The 21,598-nt window shown below is 42.4% G+C and overlaps 1 protein-coding gene across 5 annotated transcripts in view; it reads left to right on the plus strand.

The window, feature by feature from the left end:
* Positions 1-21,598, plus strand: part of birc6 (baculoviral IAP repeat containing 6) — a 371,663-nt gene that overhangs the window by 160,060 nt on the left and 190,005 nt on the right. For 3 of the 5 annotated variants that reach the window (XM_072512201.1, XM_072512210.1, XM_072512218.1), the window contains exons 23-35: positions 24-158; positions 582-769; positions 1,317-1,634; positions 4,218-4,317; positions 5,510-5,724; positions 6,615-6,823; positions 9,189-9,535; positions 12,302-12,521; positions 12,860-12,993; positions 13,492-13,629; positions 14,073-14,200; positions 14,893-15,024; positions 16,821-17,036. In XM_072512201.1, coding sequence (XP_072368302.1) covers positions 24-158; positions 582-769; positions 1,317-1,634; positions 4,218-4,317; positions 5,510-5,724; positions 6,615-6,823; positions 9,189-9,535; positions 12,302-12,521; positions 12,860-12,993; positions 13,492-13,629; positions 14,073-14,200; positions 14,893-15,024; positions 16,821-17,036 — 2,480 coding nt within the window. The remainder of the gene's footprint in view (positions 1-23; positions 159-581; positions 770-1,316; positions 1,635-4,217; positions 4,318-5,509; positions 5,725-6,614; positions 6,824-9,188; positions 9,536-12,301; positions 12,522-12,859; positions 12,994-13,491; positions 13,630-14,072; positions 14,201-14,892; positions 15,025-16,820; positions 17,037-21,598) is intronic. The other 2 variants (XM_072512222.1, XM_072512230.1) reach the window with 2 other exon arrangements.

Consider the following 21,598-nt stretch of genomic DNA (forward strand, 5'->3'; position numbering starts at 1 on the left):
TGTAAATATGTTTCCGTCTGCAGGGAATGGGAAAATGAGCAGTTGTGCTGCAGCAGAGGGCAGTTTTACAGCTCTGACTGGCCTCCTGGAAGTGGAACCTCTGCACTTCAGCTGCATTTCAACAAGTGACGGCACAAGAGTGGAGCGAGATGATGCAAGTAAGTTGAGAAATGCCAAATGATGGAGAGAGAATGGCCATTTCTGTCGTACCTGGACACTTACTTTAGCTAACCAGTTGCCCTGGATAAGCCTCCCCATTCTGCAAAAGGGTGGCCGAACGGAACATGAAGTTAACTTGTTACTTTCCCATGTGCCAGTAAATGTCCCGGAATGTGTGTAGATGTAAATGGGTTCTACTGGGATAAATGACCATGAAATTGACAGAATTGAAGTGCTTTATTTTCAATGGCTGAGAATGTGCACAGTGGGCCACGGTATGTATCCCTCGTGGGCATTTGAGCAGATGCATGAAACAATATGAATACCTAGCACTTCTTAAAATATGAAAGCTAACTTGCACGTGGAAGATTGAATCATTATTGTATTTTAACTGTGATTGTTTCTTCTTTCCTCCTGTCTAGTGACTGGCTTTGGACTTACAACAGCAGTGGGTGGGCTTACAACTGGTACAGTAGGAGAAGCCTCAACAGCACTGAGTTCAGCAGCTCAAGTTGCCCTTCAGTCCCTCTCCCATGCTATGGCATCAGCAGAGCAGCAGCTACAGGTTCTGCAGGAGAAACAACAGCAGTTGCTAAAACTTCAGCAGCAGGTGAGCAGGGAGGTTTTCATTCTACTTGTCGATTACGGAAACCCCAACTAAAATTTGGTGGCCCTGATTTTACCTGGTGCTCTTTATAGATTTAAACATGTTGCTGTCAACTTTAAAAAAAATTTTTTTTAAAGTACCCAATTACTTTTTTCCAATTAAGGGGCAATTTAGTGTGGCCAATCCACCTACCATGCACATCTTTGGGTTGTGGGGGTGAAACCCACGCAGACACGGGGAGAATATGCAAACTGCTGCGCAACCGTGCAGCCCATTAGTTACTGTCAACCTTAAATACAAATAGTAATAGGTCTAGCACCATTTTGATGCACAGCCGAAATGTGAGTATTTAGTTTTGCATGACTGTTGGTCATGGGAAAACCTAGTGTTAGGGTGGATAATAATAGCAGGGATAGTTGCTTTTTACAAACTCAGATCCTGAACACCAAATCTAATTTTTCTGTGTTTTTTTTTCTAACTTATAATTGGCAACCACGTGAGCTGCAATAAGGTAGTTTAATGGACCACTCTTTTTTTTTAAATGTAACAGAAAGCCAAGCTGGAAGCCAAGTTGCATCAGACTACGGCAGCGGCAGTAGCAGCGGCAGCACCTGGAGTCGGACCTATTCACAACTCGGTGGCTTCTAGTGCATCCACAGCACCCGGTTTTTTCATACATCCTGCCGATGTGATTCCTCCCACTCCTAAAACAACGCCACTGTTCATGACTCCGCCATTAACGCCACCAAACGAGGCAGTCTCTGCAGCAATCAGCGCAGAGTTAGCACAGCTCTTTCCTGGCTCAGTTATTGATCCTCATCCCGTCACTGTGGCCATTCATTCAAAAAATACCAACAAGTCCAAAACGGTATGTTTGGTTTTTAAAAAAATTGCTGTGCCTATTTAAATATAAGTGGCCGTTTAAAATCTGTTAAACATCAATTGCATATAGTTGCAATTACCATTTAAAAAAATAAATATGAAAACCTGCCCTTTGCAGTCAGTTAAATTAGCTCAGTGAGCAAGATTCAGACATGGATTTTTACGAGGCATTCCAAGATGTTTTGCCACAAACATTGGTGTGTGGAAATGTAGCATAGGTAGAAATTTGTTTGATTAGAAACAGGTGATTAGTGTTAGCAGGTGTTGCTTCCGTTGGAGAACAATAGCTAGTGGTGTATTCCTGTGGGCAGTGCTGGGCCCACATTGTGTATTTTAATTTATTTAAATTTTATTTGGATGTACGAAGAATAATATGGAAATTTGCTGACAGATTTAAGGTATGGACCTCTCAACCAGGATAGGACCAAATTCTTTTTTTTTTCTAATTGAGGGGCAATTTAGTGTGACCAATTCGCTTACCCTGCACATTGTTTTTGGGCTGTGGGGTGAGACCCACGCAGACACGGCAAGAATATGCAAACTCCACACGGAGAGTGACCTGGGTCCTCGGCGCCGTGAGGCAGCAGTGCTAACCACTGCACCACCGTGCCGCCAGAAATAGGACCTTCTTATTCACTTTGTCTAGATGCCGTATAATTTTATACGTTTCCATAGGCCTCCTTCAGCCTCCGCTGTTTCAAAGTAAAAAAAAACAGAGTCTATCCAATCTTTCCTCATAAACAAAATTTTGCAGTTCAGACAATATCCACGTAAATTACCTCCGTATCCTCTGTCGTGAAATCACATCTTTCCATAGTATGGTGACCAGAACTGCACTAGTACTCCAGCTGTGCCTTAGGAATAAGAACTCAATGGAAAGACATTGTATGGTGTGGATGAGCAGAGACACTTGGGAGTTTACATTTATTTGTTCATTCATTCACTCATTCATGTGTGCACTGCCCAAAGGCAGGTTCTTGACTTTGTCTCATGATGCTTCATCCTGAGTCGTTTCCATGGCAGGTTTTGTCAGTGGTGGTTTGCCATTGCCTTGCACACTTGGGCAGGGCGAGGAAGCTGATCCCAAGACTACTTCAGTCGAAAGGGAATTGAACCCCCTCTTGGCGTTATTCTGAACCACATGCTAAAAATCTAGCGGTCCCCTTTTTAAAGTACATAAGGGGCGGGATTCTCCATTGGCTGACCCCGAAATCGCGAAATGCGAATGGGTGGAGAATAGGTTCCGACGCTAAAATCGCAACGGCCGCCGATTTGACGCCAAATCACTGTTCTCTGTCACCTCGACAGCGGCGTCAATGTGGTCTGGAACGCACGTACAGTATGGTTTGCATACTATTAGCGAGCCTAACCCGGTATTCTCCAGGGCCTCCTGGGTGCTCCGCCTCCGAGGGGCCAAGTTCCCGATGGCGCAGTTCAAAGACCAAAATAACTTGTGCTGTTAAAAATTGTGAAACCATCATGGTGGCTGCTAAGGGAGAGAGAGGGGATATGGAAAGTGTCCAACATTGCCATAGTTTGCTGACAGTTGTGCCACTGGCTGGGGGGCTTCTGCCAGGGCCGGGGGGAGTAGTGGGGTGGTGGCCAGGAGGTGAGCTGTGGGGTCGGGGTGGCTGGACACGGAACGCCATTGCCGCAGCTGGAAGGCAGCCATGCAGCTGCGCATGCCGCTGACAGCCCACTCTGATCTTAATGCCATCTGGCCCCAGCCGACCCATCAGCTGTATCGTGCTCCAACACAACCAGTGTGCCACCTTATTGACTAGAATGAGCGTGTGGGGCTTGTAAATGTGTATAAGTGACTGCAGCTTGTTAGCCTCCCGAGTGTCAATCACTGACCTGGTGAATCCCGTACTGTTTTTCATTGGAATCGATTGCGTTCCGCATGGTGTCAGTGCTAGCCCCTACACAGTTGCTGAATCAATCCAGGTTCGGCACCAGTTTTACTGCCATGAAAGTCCACGATTTCTGCGTCGGCGTCAACACTTAGTCTCAGACACGGAGAATCCCGCCCAAGGAGTTAAAGTGCATAATTCAGTGAAGTAGGTATGTCAGTTGAAAAGGTCAACAGTATTTTGGGTGTTGTAAGTAGGGGCTTGCAATACATGAGTAAAGAGATAATTGTGGCAACTTACACGAACTGTGGCCTGTGTTATATATTATGTATAATGTTGGGTTCTGTATTCTAGAACTTGTTGTTGCTGTGTGATATGATCTTGAGCAGCACTAAAATGCTATTTGCCTGTGATGTTTGCCTGTGACAACCTTGCAATCTATAAACAAAAGGTTAATAACTTGTGAATTGTAATTTGCTGAATGGTGCATGTTGTGCAGTGTGTTTTGTTTCCTTATATTGTATACATAATATATGGAATGAAACCATTCAATGGGCAGGCATGTAGTCCACTACCAGAAATATGTTTGGGATTGCATGTTGACTTCACAAGTAAACCACAGGTCATTGTGCCAGTTTTAATCATGCAACACTTTATTTAATTATCAATTTTTGGATGTTAACTCTACAAATTTTTTTTATTTTTATTTTTTGCAGAGTCCTCTGGGGACTGGTCTAGCACTAGCAATTTCTCATGCTTCTCACCTACTTCAGCCTCCACCGCATCAATCTATCATTATTGAACGAATGCACTCAGGTAGATAAACATTTTGCAGACTGCAATATTTCAGAGCTGTATAAAGTATTTTTCTTACCAGTTTTCTTGCTTCCTCCCTTGAAAACATTTACTCCTGCATTTTATTCCCAAATTTTGGGTTTCGTATCACGTCATCCAAATGGTAATTTTTCAATGGAGAGCAGACTATTTAATTGTGAAACACTTCACAGCTGAGTGTGTTGGCATCTTTACTTGATGCCAGGATTCAAGGCTGGCTGTCAACACATGTGAATTCTGACCCATTTTTTATAAACCCCCCCCCCCCCACCCACCCCCCACCACCACCCCTAGCTAGGGGTACGGAGGTTGACTGTTGTGCTCTGCTTGCTACCTTGGTTGAGATCTGATAGCAGACTGTATTGTTTTGTGTAACAAATGTATTTGCTGCCATTCCCAGTTGAACTACCGTGCCCAGCTATAACTTTTAAAGCATGCCCTTTTTTTGGGTTCTGGGACATTTTAATGAAAGAGAGGAGATTTAGAGAAAGGGAGGGACAGGAAGAGAAATAATTTTAATAACAGTTCAGTTTTATTAGATTGACTGTTCTATGCACTCCCAGGATGGTTCTGCTTGCTACAAAACCTTGATACACATTGAATAAAATATACATTTCTATATTGCTCTCATACTGATATTTAAATTTTCTTATCCTGCATATTTATCCCTACAGTGCAGAAGGAGGTCATTCGGCCCATCAAGTCTTCACTGACCCTCTAAGAGCACTCCACCCAAGCTCACTCCCCCACCCAAACCCATTAACCTCTTAATCTAACCTGCACATCTTTTTGGACACTAAGGGGAAATTTAGCATGGGCAGTCCACCTAACCTGCACACCTTTGGACTGTGGGAGGAAACCGGAGCACCCGGAGGAAACACGCACAGATATGGGGAGAAAATGCAAACTCCACACAGACAGTGACCCAAGGCTGGGATTGAACCCGGGTCCCTGGTGCTGTGAGGCAGCAGTGCGAACCGCTGGGCCACCGTCCTACGTTTTTTCATGCATGGAATGATCTGCATGGACTGTACGCAGAACAATACTTTTCACTGTATCTCGGTACATGTGACAATAAATCTAAATCATTGGTATGGTGTTCGTGTAAGCATTTTGCAAAAGAAAATCCTGTCCTGTTTGACAATTTAAATTGGATTTTGTTTTTCCACTTTAGGGGCACGAAGATTTGTGACACTAGACTTTGGTAGACCAATACTCTTGACAGATATATTGATCCCAACCTGTGCAGACTTGGCGTCTTTATCAATCGATATTTGGACTCTAGGAGAAGAAGTGGATGGAAGACGTTTAGTGGTGGCTACAGATATTAGTACACACTCATTAATTCTTCATGATTTACTGCCTCCACCTGTTTGCAGGTTCATGAAGGTATGCAGCTTGTTAAACTACATGGAACAACAACAATTTTAGCTTGTACAGTACCTTTTAAAGCCAGGTTAACACCTCCAGGTGCCTCAGGAAAGTATGCTCTGACGAAAGTCGACACAGAGCCAAAGGAGCTATTAGATAGGGTAACTAATAGCCTCGTCAGAGGTGGGGTTTGGGGAGGATCTTAAAGAAGGAAAATAGGTGGAAAGGTTGAAGGAGAGAAATTCAAGAGCTTGGATAACGACGGCACAGCTATCAATTGAAGAGAAAAGGTGTTCCTGCATGCATGTGACCAGAATTCTTGGAGAGGGTTGAAGATGGTTATTGAAATGGGATGTGGTAAGACCATGAAGGGATTTGAAGACTTGAGAATTCAAATTTAAGTTGTGGAACCGGAAGCCAATATTACTTAACAAGCTCAAAAATGATGACTGTAGGGAACTTGGTATGGGACAGGTTATGGGTAGCAGAGATGAGCTGAAGTGTATTAAGGATGGAGGATAGGAAGTGGATGAAGAGAAAATTGCAGAAATTGAGTCGGGAGGTCACAGAGATATGGATGAGCAAATGGACTGAATAAGGGATGGAGAGCTTTCATGATATGGAGGTGGGATGTAGATGGTTTTTAAGCGGTTTTGTCAGAAACCCGGCTCAGAGTGACATAGGGCACCAAAGTTCAGAACAGTCTGGTGCAATCTGAGACAGTGTCTGGGGAATGCGACGGTGTCAAGGTTACGGTGAGTGTGGTGGGGCCAAAGATAACTTTAGAATCAATGAGAGGGCAATTGTTTGAAGTATTGAATGTTTCCTGTAAAACAGAATCTATAAACAAGCTTAAGATACCTCATCAATTTTTTAAAAAAAAACAACTCCTCCCATTTGCTTTGCAGATCACAGTAATTGGACGTTATGGTAGCACAAATGCAAGAGCTAAAATACCACTGGGACTGTATTATGGGCACACCTACATCTTACCATGGGAAAGTGAGATCAAGTTAATACATGATCCCCTAAAAGGTGAAAGTGATTCTGCAAGCCAGCCAGAAATGGAACAGCAATTAACAATGATGGTAGCTCTTCAAGAAGATATACAATGCCGGTTAGTTAATCATTTTGAAAGGTGCAGATATAGTCTGGTCTTTTACTTCCATTACCCATCTCTTGAAAATGATGACGCTGGGGTGTACATTTACTTGCAATGGTTGCCCTATGGTTCTCCATTGAGAGGTGATTCTTGATGGGTGATTCTTGATGGATGACTTTTGATGATTTAATGGTGGGTTAGTGGAGTATTCAAGCCATGTCTGTTGTCATCGCAAAATGTATTCATTAATTGATTTGGCTAGAACAAGAGCAAAAAAGTACAGCACTGGGCCAGGTCCTTCAGCCCTCCAAGCCTGTGGCGATCACAAAGCCCTAACTTTAAAAAAAAAACCTTCTGCCCTTTCTCGGTCCACATCTCTCTATTTCCTCCCTACTCACGTACCCATCCAGATTCCTTGCTAATGTGTCTGCTTTCAACACATCCTCTGACAGCGTGTTCCAGGCACACCACTCTCTGCATGAAAAACGCACCCCGCACATCTCCCTTAAACTTTCTCCCCTCTCGCCTTGAACCTGTGCCCCCTTGTAATTGACACTTCCACCCCTGGAAAAAGCCTCTGACTATCCACCTTGTCTATGCCTCTCATAATTTTGTAGACCTTTCCCCTCAGCCTCCGCCTTTCCAGTGAAAACAATCCTAGTTTATTCAATCTCTCCTCATAGGCAACAACTTCGAGACCAGGTAACACCCTAGTGAACCCTCTTTGCACTCTCGTCAAAGCTTCCATGTCCTTCTGATAATGTGACCAGAACTGCATGCAACACTCCAAATACAGCCTAACCAAGGTTTTATATAGCTGCAACATGATTTCCCAACTCCTGTACTCAGTGCCCCCCCCCTGATGAAGGAAAGCATGCCATATGCCTTCTTAATCACCTTGGCCACCTGTGTGGCCACTTTTAGGGAACTGTGGACCTGCACGCTCAGATCCCTCTGTATGTTAATGTTCCTCAGGGTTCTGCCATTTACAGTATAAACCATACCTGGATTTGATCCTCCCTGAAATCGTGTATGAAATCAAAATGTAGAAATCGCAGAATCTTACAGCGTAGTTAGGGGATGGAATCCAATTGGTCCGACTCTGCTGTTCTTTCCATAGACTTGCAAACTCTCTCTACAAAAAGCACAAAATGGAAAAATGGTACAAAAATTGCAGCATTCTCAATAAACTGAAATAGTCTTTTTGAAGACTTGGGCATCATTGCTGTCCTGGAATGGCTAAAGTGCTCAAGACTAACACAACTTGAAGTCCATAATAGCTGTGAGAGGAAAATTCACCACTCATTATAGGAAAAATGCAACACAGGAATTCGATTAGCAATTAAATTTCTGCCGTGTGCATCCAAAGTTATTAAAGTTGCCCACAGACTTTTGAAGTACCCTGTGTTCAGCAGGGCTAAATCGCTGGCTTTGAAAGCAGACCAAGGCAGGCCAGCAGCTCGGTTCAATTCCCGTAACAGCCTCCCCGAACAGGCGCCGGAATGTGGCGACTAGGGGCTTTTCACAGTAACTTCATTTGAAGCCTACTTGTGACAAGCGATTTTCATTTTCATTTCATTTTCATCTAAAACACAAAGTCCATTGTGTGACGTGATGGCAGCGAGGATGCTGCAACTGATTCAGTAATTGGAATGGGAAAAGCAGATGGCCATCTTTGATCACTATCCAGGAGTCCTGTTGGATAATGAGTGGGTTGTTGGCTGATTGGATTGAGCTCTGTTGTTCATTCTAGCGTACATGTTTGATCATGTGAAGGGCGGCATATGGCGCAGTGGATTGCACTGGGACTGCGGCACTGAGGACCCGGGTTCGAATCCCGGCCCTGGGTCACTGTCCGTGTGGAGTTTGCACATTCTCCCCATGTCTGCGTGGGTTTCATCACCCCCACAACCCAAAGATGTGCAGGTTAGGTGGATCGGCCACACTAAATTGCCCCTTAATTGGAAAAATAAAAATAATTGGCTACTCTTAAATTTATTTTTTTTAAAGTTTGATCATGTGCACACCCCTGAAAGGTAACCACTTCGGCAAGGGTTGGCAGCATTTATGGAACCCTGCTCCGGGGGAATGAAGGTTGAAGGGGAGAAAGGTCAGCATTTTAAAAAGGTCACCCCATTAAAATTGTTCACTGCACTACATTTACAGCAGCTTTCTTGGTTAATCAGTCTGATTGAAAGTGGCTTCTTTTTGTGGCCTATGAGGAAGATGACATTAATGAAGGGAAACGAAAAGGAGACCAAAATTTGAACTAAAAAATATTTTTTCTAGAACCATTATGGGACTTATAAAACTCAGATGTTTATGGATTTTGTTTGGTAATAAGTATAGTCTATTTATCAATTTTAATTTGCGTTGACAGATATAACCTGGCTTGCCATAGGCTGGAAACTTTGTTGCAGAATATTGACCTTCCTCCATTGAACAGTGCTAATAATGCTCAGTACTTCTTAAGGAAGCCTGACAAAGCAGTTGAAGAGGATAGTAAAGTATTTTCAGCATATCAGGATTGCATTCAGTTGCAGCTTCAGCTAAACCTGGCCCATCATGCCGTGCAGCGCCTCAGAGTGGCCCTTGGATCCAGCAGGAAGACCCTGCCGGAAACATATGATTCAACAGAATTGATACAGAATTCTTCTACAGAGCAACTGCGCACAATCATCCGATACCTTCTGGACACACTACTGAGCCTATTACATTCATCCAGTGGTTGGTGTCTCTTTTTATTCTCTTTTTCGAAATGTTCCTGTACAATGTTCATAATAATAATCTTTATTATTATTACGATGCATCATGTTAAAATAAATGACCAGCTGGGAGAATGCACATGGTTCTCCTGTTAGTATGTAATTCAATGCCATTCAATGCTTCGCAGAGGCTGAGAAGACAGAGGTAATGTGGGGCTTAGAGGGGTGCAAAGACATGATACACGCCAGAGTTAAATGACAATTGATCACATTGTAGTTTAGACGAAGTGTGAACGGTTTGCCAATTCATCAAAACAGCTGTTTATTTAAAATACCATCATTACTTAAAACATTGAGAAAACCCTTTTATGTTATCCCCCTAGTCCTGCAAGTATTATTTCAGTTGTGTTGTGAGACTGTTTGAATCTGCTAAATAAATGTGTATGAGCGTTGAAATGTTGGCACACAGGAGGTGATATGCTGATCGATGTTGATATATGGTAATACTTGTAAGATTAGTCTTTTTTAAATTGTTAGTGATTCAGATAGGTGGGGCATTACCATCTATATTAGTGTTTGGGTGAGTTCTGGAGTTTGTGGCATTAAAATTTCATTTATTATGCAGACCCAGTTTATAATTCAAACCACTTTAGAACTTTGCACCAGCACGCAAACCATGTATGCCACCAAATAGTTTTGTTAGTGGACATAATTTAATGGCACGGAACCTGATTTCTATTTGCCATGAAAGGCCCCATTGGTGAAGATGTGTGGCCTTCTATCCTTATGCAGTGTGAAAGCAGTTGAGAAGTGCCCAACTGTGACGTTGAATTTGGTTGACTATAGGGTTGGAGATTATACGGTAGTTTTTGGAGCTTTGATGCCAGTGAATTGGTTCAGGAAAGGTCAACTATATTGGGTGTCTCAGAGAAAACTGCTGCTGGTGAATCGATAAGTGGAGAAGTAACATGACTTTGCCAAAAGGAGTATTCTCCAATTTTGCCAGTGCATCTGTATGATGAATGTGTGCGGGAGCTATATTGCTGATAAGTGGTAATCATGGGAAGGGAGTAGGGTGCAGTCACAGAGTCATATTCAATTGGGTACCCTCCAACGAAATGTGCGGTAATGATCCCTAATGGAAATGCAATATTCCACAACTGATTAGCAGAGTGCAAACAGATGGATGTAAAGTAACGCTAATCCTGATAAACCTATAAATGCTTTTCTAAGACATTCAATTTAAAACCAGTTTTCTGCAAGTAGTATGTAAATATCAAAGTAGTACTTTACTCTTCCAATTTGTCATGTTCTTAACACTTCATTATTCAAAAACTGATAGTTTACTATAATTTGGCAGTGTCAGAGAAAAGAGAAACAAGTGAGTGTTTAGAACGTTTGGCAGAGGTATAAATCAGTTTGAGATTACATTTTAGATATACTTTCACTGAGCCACTAGGTGGGGTGGGGAATAAATTAAAAGTCGAGATAGGAATGATTTGATATGTATCACCTTTTTCCCCCATAGCGAATGAAATTGATTTTTATTAAGAGATTTTCTGTAGAAATTCAAAATTTTGGGCCGCTCCCATGTCATCAAATTTCCTTCTTAGCGGCTGGACTTGTGGCTGGATTCCGCCTGGTTGAATTTGTTTTTTCATTGAACAATTTCTCCTTGTCTCATTCCCTCCAAATATAAAGTCTGGCTCTGGAAACCTGCATAAGCCCTAGTTTGCTTGTCTTTTGGTGGGATATGTGGAACCTTCCTTGTTCCAGTCCTACTCAGGCCCCTTCCATAAACTTCTTCCAGTACATCAATGACTATAATAGTGCCACTTCCGGTTCTTGTTCGGAATTGAAAAGATCAGTTTTGCTTCCAATTTTCACCCTTCTCTCACCTTCACATGGTCTATCATCCAGCACTACAGTTTCTTAACTTCTCTGTCTCTATTGCTGATAATAGACTGTTTATAACTAGTCATAACAATCTCACTGACTCCCACAGCTACTTTGACTGCACTTCCTCGTACCCTCGTTTCAATTCACCATCTTGCTCTCACGCTCATATTTCTGTCCTTGGCCTGCTGCAATGGTCCAGTGAAGCCCAACTCAAGCTGGAAGAACAGCATCTCCTCTTCCGATTCGGCATGTTACAGCCTTCCTGACTCAACACTAGAGTTCAACAATTTCAGACCATGAACTTCTCCCCCCACCCCGGGTTTTGCTTTCAAAGCTGATCTTTATTCTGTTATTAACACCTACTCTTGATCAATGTTTTTCTTTATTACTACCAGCCTACTCCCTTTGCCTTTCATTCCATGACATCTTTGTTATTTAATCTTTCCCTACCCGTTAATCGAGCCCTGACCTTCTCTTTGGTTCCACCTGGCTCCACCCACCCTTTTCCAGCAGCATAAAATCCATCACCATTATACCTCCCTTCAGTTCCAAAGGAGAGTCATGTTTGACTTGAAACGTTAACTCTGTTTCTCTCCACTGATGTTGGCAGACCTGCTAGGTTTTTCCAGCACTGTGTTTTTATTACATTTTTAGTGGTATATCTGCCACGAAATACTGCGAGAATGTGAAAATACAAACAAAACAATTATTGGCGTTTCATGAGTTATTTCAAGTAAACTACTACACCCTTCCCCACATACATGCTGCAATGGAAATTCAAATAATGTTGGTGCATATAATGCCCTAATGGTAGGAATAAGATGTTGATGCGCTGTATCCAACTGTAGTGCTAATGGTACACTTGTGTGTGTTTTTAAATTACTTGTAGGCCACGCTGTGCCAGCAGTTCTTCAGAATACGTTCCATGCACAGGCCTGTGAAGAACTATTCAAACATCTGTGCATCAGTGGTACCCCCAAAATACGTTTGCATGCTGGACTGCTGCTCGTGCAGCTTTGTGGTGGTGAGAGATGGTGGGGACAGTTTTTGTCTAATGTTTTACAAGAACTTTATAACTCAGAACAACATCTCATCTTCCCACAAGACAGGTAGGTATGCTGTTTGGACATCATCATGAGTGGTGTGTATCACCTGAAAATAAAAGTAAAGAAATAATCACTTAATTATGTAAAATCTTAGTAAATTCAGTCTTTTTTAAGCAGTGTTTGTCAATAAAAAGTTTTTTCTCTCTTGCATTTGTAATAATGACAGCATTGTGACCTGGAGATATGTCAAAATCCCAGTTCAAAAGAATTTGGGTTTCTTCAAAGCACAGATCTAAAAATATTACTACAGGCCAAACCAATAAATAATTTAGATAACTTGTATATTTGCTACTTCCATGAGCTTATAATTTATACATTTCATGACTGCCTCTTTGTTTCAGGGTTTTCATGTTACTTTCCTGCTTTGGTCAACGGTCGCTTAGTAACAGTGGGGTCTTAGAAGGCCTACTGAACCTTTTGGATAACTTATTGTCGTCTCTGCAACCACAGATGGGGACGTACAGACGTACAGAAGGTAAGCCTGTGCTTACATTTGAATGTGAGCTGTACAACTATTCATAATGTTGCAGTAGCCTGGAATGAAGTTTCTTTTTCAATATCAATTTGTAACTATTATTTGCGTAAAATCCTTGTTAAACAATTTTTAGAAAAATCGTTGGAGGTGTAGGTAATGCTGAGAAAACCACATTTATTGCCCATCCCCAAGTTCCTTGGGAAGTCAGTGTTGGTAAGCTGTCTCTTTAAAACACTGCAGCCATTGTGTTGATGGTGCTAAGAAACAAATTCCAGAATTTTGACCCAGCGACAATTCCTCTGCTTTACAGTTAAACAGAGAATATTTTATAAATCCATTCCACGTGGTTAAAAATCCATTGCTAGTATAACCTGTTAGTAAAAGTTGATCTTCGAACCAGAACATTTGATAAATATTTTGCTCTTAGGCTTTTCAGGAGCAAGACAATTTGATGTCCTGCTGTGCCTAATTTATTTTCCTATATTTTTAATCCCTCAGGCGTGCTGGACATCCCAATGGTCAGTTGGGTTGTAATGCTCATATCTCGGCTGTTGGACTATGTTGCAAGTGTTGAAGATGAAGTAGCTTCAGCCAAAAAGCCATTAAATGGTAAAGACAGAGAGCGGATGCTGACAGGTATACTTCGTTACGACATTTCAATCGGTTTTATTTTCAGTTTCATTTGCTTATTTATGAATACATTGGTGCTTGCGGCACTAAACTATTTGAAAGTCAATTTATTTTCTTCCACTTCCTGGAATTCTCCTCAACCCTGCAAGTTGATAGCAAACGATGTGCATTGCATTTGCCAGTGTTGTGAACAACCAGTTAACTAAACAGTAAAGTTTGGTTTGCCTCTGTGCAACCCAAGTACTTGCGGTAGTTAATGATGGGATAAAGCCGCTTTGTGCCCTTCTGTAGTGCAGTGTAGTACCGGTGTACCAATGCACTGTGCCAACAGGTCATATTAAATAATGTTAAGTAATCTATTTGGCCAAAGCTTCAATGATTTGAATCTGAGGTAAGCATTGCTTGGCTAAAGTGTGTAATAAAGGACTGGAGTTTCCTCTCTGCTCTAGGAAACCAATGGAGTTTCATCAATAACAATCTTCAGTCACAGTGTTCAGGCAAATCTACCAAAGGCAGCAGCAGTCTTGACCGGTTATATTCAAGAAAAATTCGAAAGCAACTCATACACCATAAGCAGGTATTAACTCATCTGTTGCTGTTTGTTTGAATTTTGTTTAGATTTTGCATTTGGCGTAGTAATCCAGTACTTTGGCAAACATTAAAGCTATTGTATTGAGTTTTTTTCGGGAAAATTGCGAAACACAAATTGCTTTGACACTACTTGCAGCATGAGACCAATATTTGGGTGATAGAAAGCTAGTGTGGTTTAGGAAGATGCTCATCTAAGCCAGTTTGTCTCTTTCAAGTTGGACAGTGAGATACAGTGTAATCCAGACTTGATTTCAATTGGGTTCCTCTGGTGTGCTGTGCGAAGTGTTGGGATATCGTTTTCCACCTGTCACTGCTCATGTGAGTTCCTGATTTTCACTGGATTGGTAAACAGATGCTGTACTCATTCCCAGGTCGAGACAGTCTGAAGGATAGTTATTACAGGCATCCTTATAGCTGCGTTAGGAGGTTGCATTTGCAGAAATCTTTGAGTAGATTGCCTGTAAGTACTCAACAGGTTTTGGTGTGCATTACTGGGTTAAAATAAACTTCAGTGAGTAACCTCAGAGGGGAAGGGAGGGGAGAAAGATGAGAATACAGAGCCTCTTTTTAAAAAAAATAAAATGATCAGGGTGTTTAAGAACTTGCTCTGCAGTTTTAGATTGTGTTTTTGGGTGTGTGTACATATCAAACTGACTTTTGACTTAACCTTTTTTGCAGCAACTCAATTTGTTAAAAGCAAAACAAAAGGCATTAGTTGAGCAAATAGAGAAAGAGAAGATCCAGAGCAGCAAAGGATCTTCATATAAACTATTGGTAGAACAGGCAAAACTAAAGCAAGCTACGTCAAAGGTATGACGTCTGTTTTGTTCTATAGCTTAAGTGTTTAAAATGGTTGCTGTATTATTGGTCCTGCATGGGACAACTTTTTTTTGCAGCAACAACTTTGCATTTATATAGCACAGAAAATTGTGCCTATGTGGTTCACAGAAGCGACATCCAAAAAATAGAAACTTAGCCAAAGAAAGAGGTATTAGGCAGAGTGAGCCAAAGATTTGTCAAACGGCTCTGTTTTAAGGAAACCTTTAAAGGCAGAGAGGGTTGTGTTAAGGTTAATTTTAAGGGAGGGCATTCCTGAGCCTGGGGCCTAATCTGCCCATGGCATGGCAGACAATCGTGAGTAAAATGATGCGCAAGGAGTCAAAGCGATAAAGGAATAGACAGCTCAAGGGGAGGGTGGGTATTGGGCTTGAGAAATTAGATTGGGAGGTCTGAGATCTGGAAAGGGAATTAAACACAGTGATAAGAATTTTGCATTTTAGCTGCTGTGGGACTGTTGGCCAATGTAGGTCAGCTAGGCCACGGATGATGAGGTGAGTGGGAATTGTTGTGAGAAATGAACAGTGACTGAGGATGAGAGGCAGGTTAGAACATTGCAATAATTGAGTTTGGAGGTGACTGTGGGAGATGGGCTGATGTAGGGTGAGTGGTGGATTAGTGAAGTGGTGAAGAGATTTTTGGGATTGAATTGGATCCCAAGGTTGCTAACTGTCTGACATGGTGGTTGGTAGGTGCATGGAGTCAGTCAGTTTGTGATGCGGATTGAAGGTGATGGGTTTGGTCTTTGCGGTGTTTTCGTTGCAATTTATCTAAGATTAGATATCTGATGAGCATTTCAGAAGTGCAGGAGAGGTGGTAGACAGGTAAAGCTGGCTAGCAGCAGTGTGCCTTTTGAAGCTAACCAATGTATTTGGGTAATTTTGCCATGTCGACGTGTAGTGAGCAGGGGTTGGGGAGATGTAAGGGTCAATGATAGATCCTTGGGGTATTCTTGAACCTATTGGGACTGGATCTGGAAGAAAACTCAATGTTGGGGCTGATCTGTCTATGAATAGATAGGTGAGAGTGGAGCCAAGTAATTAGGTAGTCCACTGAGCTGCACAATGGTGAGGTATTGGAGAGCATGGTGTGATTGACTGTGAAAAGGCTGCAGTGAGGGGCAAGGAGGGTGAAACAGCAGTCACAAAATGTCAGTTGCAACTTTGGCTAGCACTGCTTCAGTGCTGTAATAGAGGCGGAAACCTGACTGAAATTGAAACACACAGTTCCAGTGAAAATGAGCACTGAGTACTCAAAAGAAAGAGTAGGCAACAAGTATTCTTGGGGATCTTAGAAAGGATGGGCTGCTTGGTCGTTTAGAACAGCAGAAGGTTCAAGCGTAGGTTTTTGAGGAGGTTTGTGATGGTGGTTTGATGGAAGGAAAAGGTACTTCCTCATTAAAATGTTGCTTTTCCTGTCGGCCAAGAAGAAAAGTTGGGTTAACAGCAGTTTAATGGGAGTCGATCATGGATACAGGACCAGATGAGATCACAGGAGTGAAAAATTAGAGAAAATTTAACATTTAATTTTATTATTGCTCGAGCTTTGCTTTGCCAATGTATGCACTGCTAACTAAGATATTGTTCAGGATACATCAGACCTTCATTAGTTCTGGAAATTGTACAGTTTTGTTTTTTATCCTTTCAGCCCACGGAAATTCAGATTTTCGTTTTAGTCTTTCCGAACCGTAACTGCATGCATATAAATTCAGTTAGTGGGATTTAGTTGACAAAGTTAATTAAATTTTGTCTCCATTTCAATCCCACTAGCACTTCAAAGACCTTATTCGTTTGCGCCGGACTGCAGAGTGGCCTCGCACTACATTAGATTCAGAATCGTCCTCAACAAAAGATTCGCCAGAGGTGGAACCACTTCCGTTTACTTTATCCCATGATCGCTGCATTGCTGTGGTGCAGAAGCTTGCACTATTTCTTCTCTCCATGGATTTTACCTGTCATGCAGATCTGCTACTCTTTGTCTGCAAGGTAAATGTACAAAGAAAATGACTAAAGAGTTGCCTCTGGAGCATAGTTACATAATTGGAATTCAGATAACTTGTGCTTGGGTTCATGAGCTCTGTTTAACCTATACTTCACTTTGCGTCCCTCAAATGTAATTTTGTAACTTTCACTTTTAGTGCATCAATCATAATTGGGATATAATGGAGTGTCATACTTTACAACAGAAAAGAAGGCTATTTGACCCATTGCGCCAGCTCCCTGAAAGAGTTAACTTTTTAGCCCCATTCCTCCTTAGTTTTTCTTTTTCAAATGTTTACCACTCCCTCCTAGTAACTTTCTACATTTAATCAAAAATATTCTCCTGAACTCTTCCGTGGTTCTTTCCTGGTTTGAAGTTCATACCCTCCAGTTAGCATCTGACTGACCAGTGGGAATAGTTTAATCTCTATCAAAATCATAAATAATTTTCAGCATCTCATCAAATCGCTCAAGTTATTTTGTTCTGATGAAAGAAGCCCTGTGTCTACAATCTTTTCAAGAAAAAAAACTTTTAACTTGTGAGAACTTTGCGGTGTAAAGTGGCAAACTGATATTCCACTGGTTAAATTTAAGGATATAGATATTGATGCTATCATAAGAACTAGGAGCAGGAGTAGGCCATCTGGCCCCTCGAGCCTGCTCCACCATTCAATGAGATCATGGCTGATCTTTTGTGGACTCAGCTCCACTTTCCGGCCCGAACATCATAACCCTTAATCCTTTTATTCTTCAAAAAACTATCTATCTTCATCTTAAAAACATTTGCAGTTGATGGACCATTTAGGTGAGCTGGCACGCCCTCGAGCGGTACTGGCTACTTAGATTTCAAAAAATTGATTGAACATGCCAAGCGTGCTTTTATTTATGGAGGTTGAGGAAAGTGTCGGAGAAATAGAAAGAACAGTTGGGAGTCCCAGTTGGATGATTGATCAAATAGAGTACAAAGGAACAAAGACCACCTGGTGGCTTATTGAAGGCTTTTACTTAATTGGAAGTCTTCCCTATGGGAGTGCAATAAGTTTCGAGCGAAAGTGTCACCATATTTAATTTTCAAATATCATTTTTTTTTAAATCTTCTGGTGATGGTTTTGTCATGAACCTCTCTCAGTTAAACACTTTGAAGGCTGTAATCCCTGTCTGATTGATCAGGCAGATATATGGAAAGTAGGAAACCTACAGACTGAGGTCTTGCTTTCTTGAGTCCATAATCCTTTTTATTCATACATGCAGCCCAACGTAGTGCAATAACTGATTAACAGGGGGAAGTTAATTGTTTTGTCGTTGCAACAAAAGTTAAGTGGATGAAGGTGAAATTAGCCAAAATAAAGTGACGTTGAAGGTGTTCAAATTTTCCCTATAAATATATATATATATATATGCAGCACACTGAAGGACACCCGTCATCCAGGCAGTGTTTGATTGAGCTTCTCCATAACTGGATGGGTGAAGTTGTCCAGTTTTGTTTATGATCTGTGAAGAAGGAAATATCCAGAGGATTCCTGCAGTGCAACTGGAGACCATTCAGCCCATCAAGTCTGCACTGACCCTCAGAAAGAGAACTCTACCAAGGCCACCGCCCTGTCCCCGCATATTGATCATGGTGAATCCACCTAACCTGCACAACTTTTGTGGGAGGAAGCCAGAGCACCCAGAGGAAATCCACGCAGGCACTGGGAGAATGCACAAATTCCATACAGGCAGACACCCAAGGCCAGAATTGAACACAGGTCCCTGGTGCTGTAAGGCAGCAGTGTGAGCCACTGTGCCGCTCTTGAAATATCAAGTTTTCCCCCCCCCCCCCTCTCCCAACCCAGAGATGTGCAGGTTAGGTGGATTGGCCACATGAAATTGCCCCTTAATTGGAAAAATATAATTGCGTGCTCTAAATTTATATATTTTTTTAAAAGAGTTCTGCTCAGAAGTGGTTACCTTTTTAAAATAAATATTTTTATTCTCCATTTTCACATTTTCTTCAGAATTTACACCCCACCAACAAACAGTAACGCAGCCTCCCCCCCGCCTCACTCCCGTTTACTGGCCGGCTTAAACCAGCCAGTGTGGAGGCCCCCGCCCGGGTCACCTTCCCCCTTGCCCGGTCCCAGGAAAACCAAGAAATACCCTTTAGCACACATCCCCCGCATACATACCCAAGCCCCAAAGAGCCATCATTGCAAATGAAAGTCCCATCTCTTCCCTTGTCCAAATATATACAGCGTCGACTCGTTTAATACATACATCAACACGCAGTGAAAAAATAAAGTTACATGAGGCTACATCTGTACACAACCATTTCTCAATTCTGCCACAGTCCTTCTGCCTTCGCAAACTCCTCCGCTGCTTCCACTGTCCCAAAATAAAAGTCCTTGGATTTGTAGGTCACCCTCAACTTAGCTGGGTATACTATGCCACACTGCACCTTGCTGATGTACAGTGCCTTCTTCACCCGGCTGAAGGCAGCCCGCCTCCTCGCCAGCTCCACCGTAAAGTCCTGGTATATGCATATATCAGCTCCAGCCCACTGAACCACCCGTTTCTGCTTTGCCCAGCACAGGACTTTCTCCTTCATGCTATACCTAGGGAAACACAGTTACTACTCTTTGCAGCTCACTCGCCTTTGGTATAAGCCTCCATGACCAATGAGCCTGATCCAGTTCATATCGGGAGGGATCGTCCCCCTCCCCTAATAGCTTCGCCAACATCGTGGCAAAATACTCTGTCGGCCTCGGGCCTTCCACCCCTTCAGGCAGACCCACAATTCTCAGATTCTGCCGCCTGGATCTGTTTTCCAGGTCTTCGATTTTGGCTCACAGACCCTTGTTGGTCTCTGTCACCTTCCGCAACTCGTTCCCCATCGAGGTGAGTTGATCACTGTGCTGTGATAATACCTCTTCCACTTCCTTCAGTGTCTCGCCTTGCTCCTGCACCTCCGCCGCTGCGCTTGATACCGCCGCCCTCACCGGGGCAATCGCCTCCTCCACCAGCACTTTTAATATCGCCCCCATCTCCTTCTTCATCGCTTCCATTTGTTTTGTGAACTGTTTTTCAAGTGCCACAGCCATCACCGTGGTCATTTCTTCTGCCGTGAGCGATCCAGCCTTCGCTTTCCTTACAGTTCCTGCGCTGACTTTTTCACTCCCTGGCGGACTTCCGTTAACCCCCTTTTTCATGGCCGTTTTTCTCCCAAACTTGGACATTTCTCCTCCCTATGCCTTCTTGCAGCCTTTTCAGCCTCCGTTGCCCCCGGGACCGAGCATTAAAACTCCGAAATTCCTATTCCCGAGCGGGAGCCCTCCAGTGTGCGGCTGCCTCCCACCCACCGTCACCGGAAGTCCCAGAAATGGTTACCTTATTGCCCCTTATTAGATCATGTAAGAATTAAGCTGGATGTGATGCCTTGTGGGTCTTACCTGTTTGGACGCTTATCCAATGTACTGCTGAGTGGTGATGCCTGTGGAATTATATACATGTATGAGGAGAGGATGAGAGAAAACTCTTACACAAAACCTTATCCCTTAAATTGTTCACCTTTTGAATGCTTCGTGCTTTTTAATGGTCCAGACTGCAAGTGCAGTTTAAAGATCACACATTTTAATGTGAATTGCAGAGGAAAAGTGCTTTTGACATAAGGTTGAACACTTTTTGTGGAAGCGAGAAATCCTCTTTAATGAGTTTTTTTCTGACTTGCGGCCACATCAATAATTGTGAAGCAAAATACATCACAGAATCTCAGAATAATACAGTGCAGAAGAGGCCCTTCGACCCATCGAGTCTGCACCGATGCATGAAAAACATCTGACCCGCCTACCTAATCCCATTTCCCAGCACTTAGACCAAAACCTTGAACGTTATGACGTGCCACGTGCTCATCCAGGTACTTTTTAAAGGATGTGAGGTAACCCGCCTCTACCACCCTCCCACACAATTGTGCTCCCTTGTGAAATTTACACCTTCGGAATTGCAGATGAAGAAGGCCACTTGGTCTATCTTATTCATCCACCCAAACATTTTTATTTCCTTTCTATTACTAGGAGAGAATGAGTGCTTTTCTGTGCCTATGTTTGAAAGTTGTAGCCTTGAACTCCACTCGCAAGCCACTTCCCATACCTATCTTCGTGATGGCAGGAGGCCAGTGTGCAGCCACTTGCTGTCCATTCTGCTTTGGAAGTGGACTGCTGGTAAAGAGGACTTTAAAATGTTGGTACATATGTGCGCACCTTATTTAATTCTTCCTCTTTTTAGTTAACCTTCTGAAGAGTATAATTAAATAAGTAAAATGTTACAGCTTCTTCCTGGATATAAACCTGTGCCCAATTTCTACAGTTACATTTGGCAGTGCTTTTGTGGTGTGCACGTGAAAGAAAATGTATTATCTATTGTACCCTGTTCAATAAGTGGAACGAATCATGCTGTAAATTGATGAATAGGTCTTCCCTCTCCATCCAAGTATTGAAATCAGCAATTGTTTGTAAGTGTGATAGTTGTTTTGGTTTGATGAAATCTCTATATATGGCCTGTAGCAAAGAACTGAAGAATATCAGACCAGGAAT

The sequence above is a fragment of the Scyliorhinus torazame genome, chromosome 1 (genome assembly GCF_047496885.1).
Source record: "Scyliorhinus torazame isolate Kashiwa2021f chromosome 1, sScyTor2.1, whole genome shotgun sequence".
Taxonomy (NCBI): Eukaryota; Metazoa; Chordata; class Chondrichthyes; order Carcharhiniformes; family Scyliorhinidae; genus Scyliorhinus; species Scyliorhinus torazame.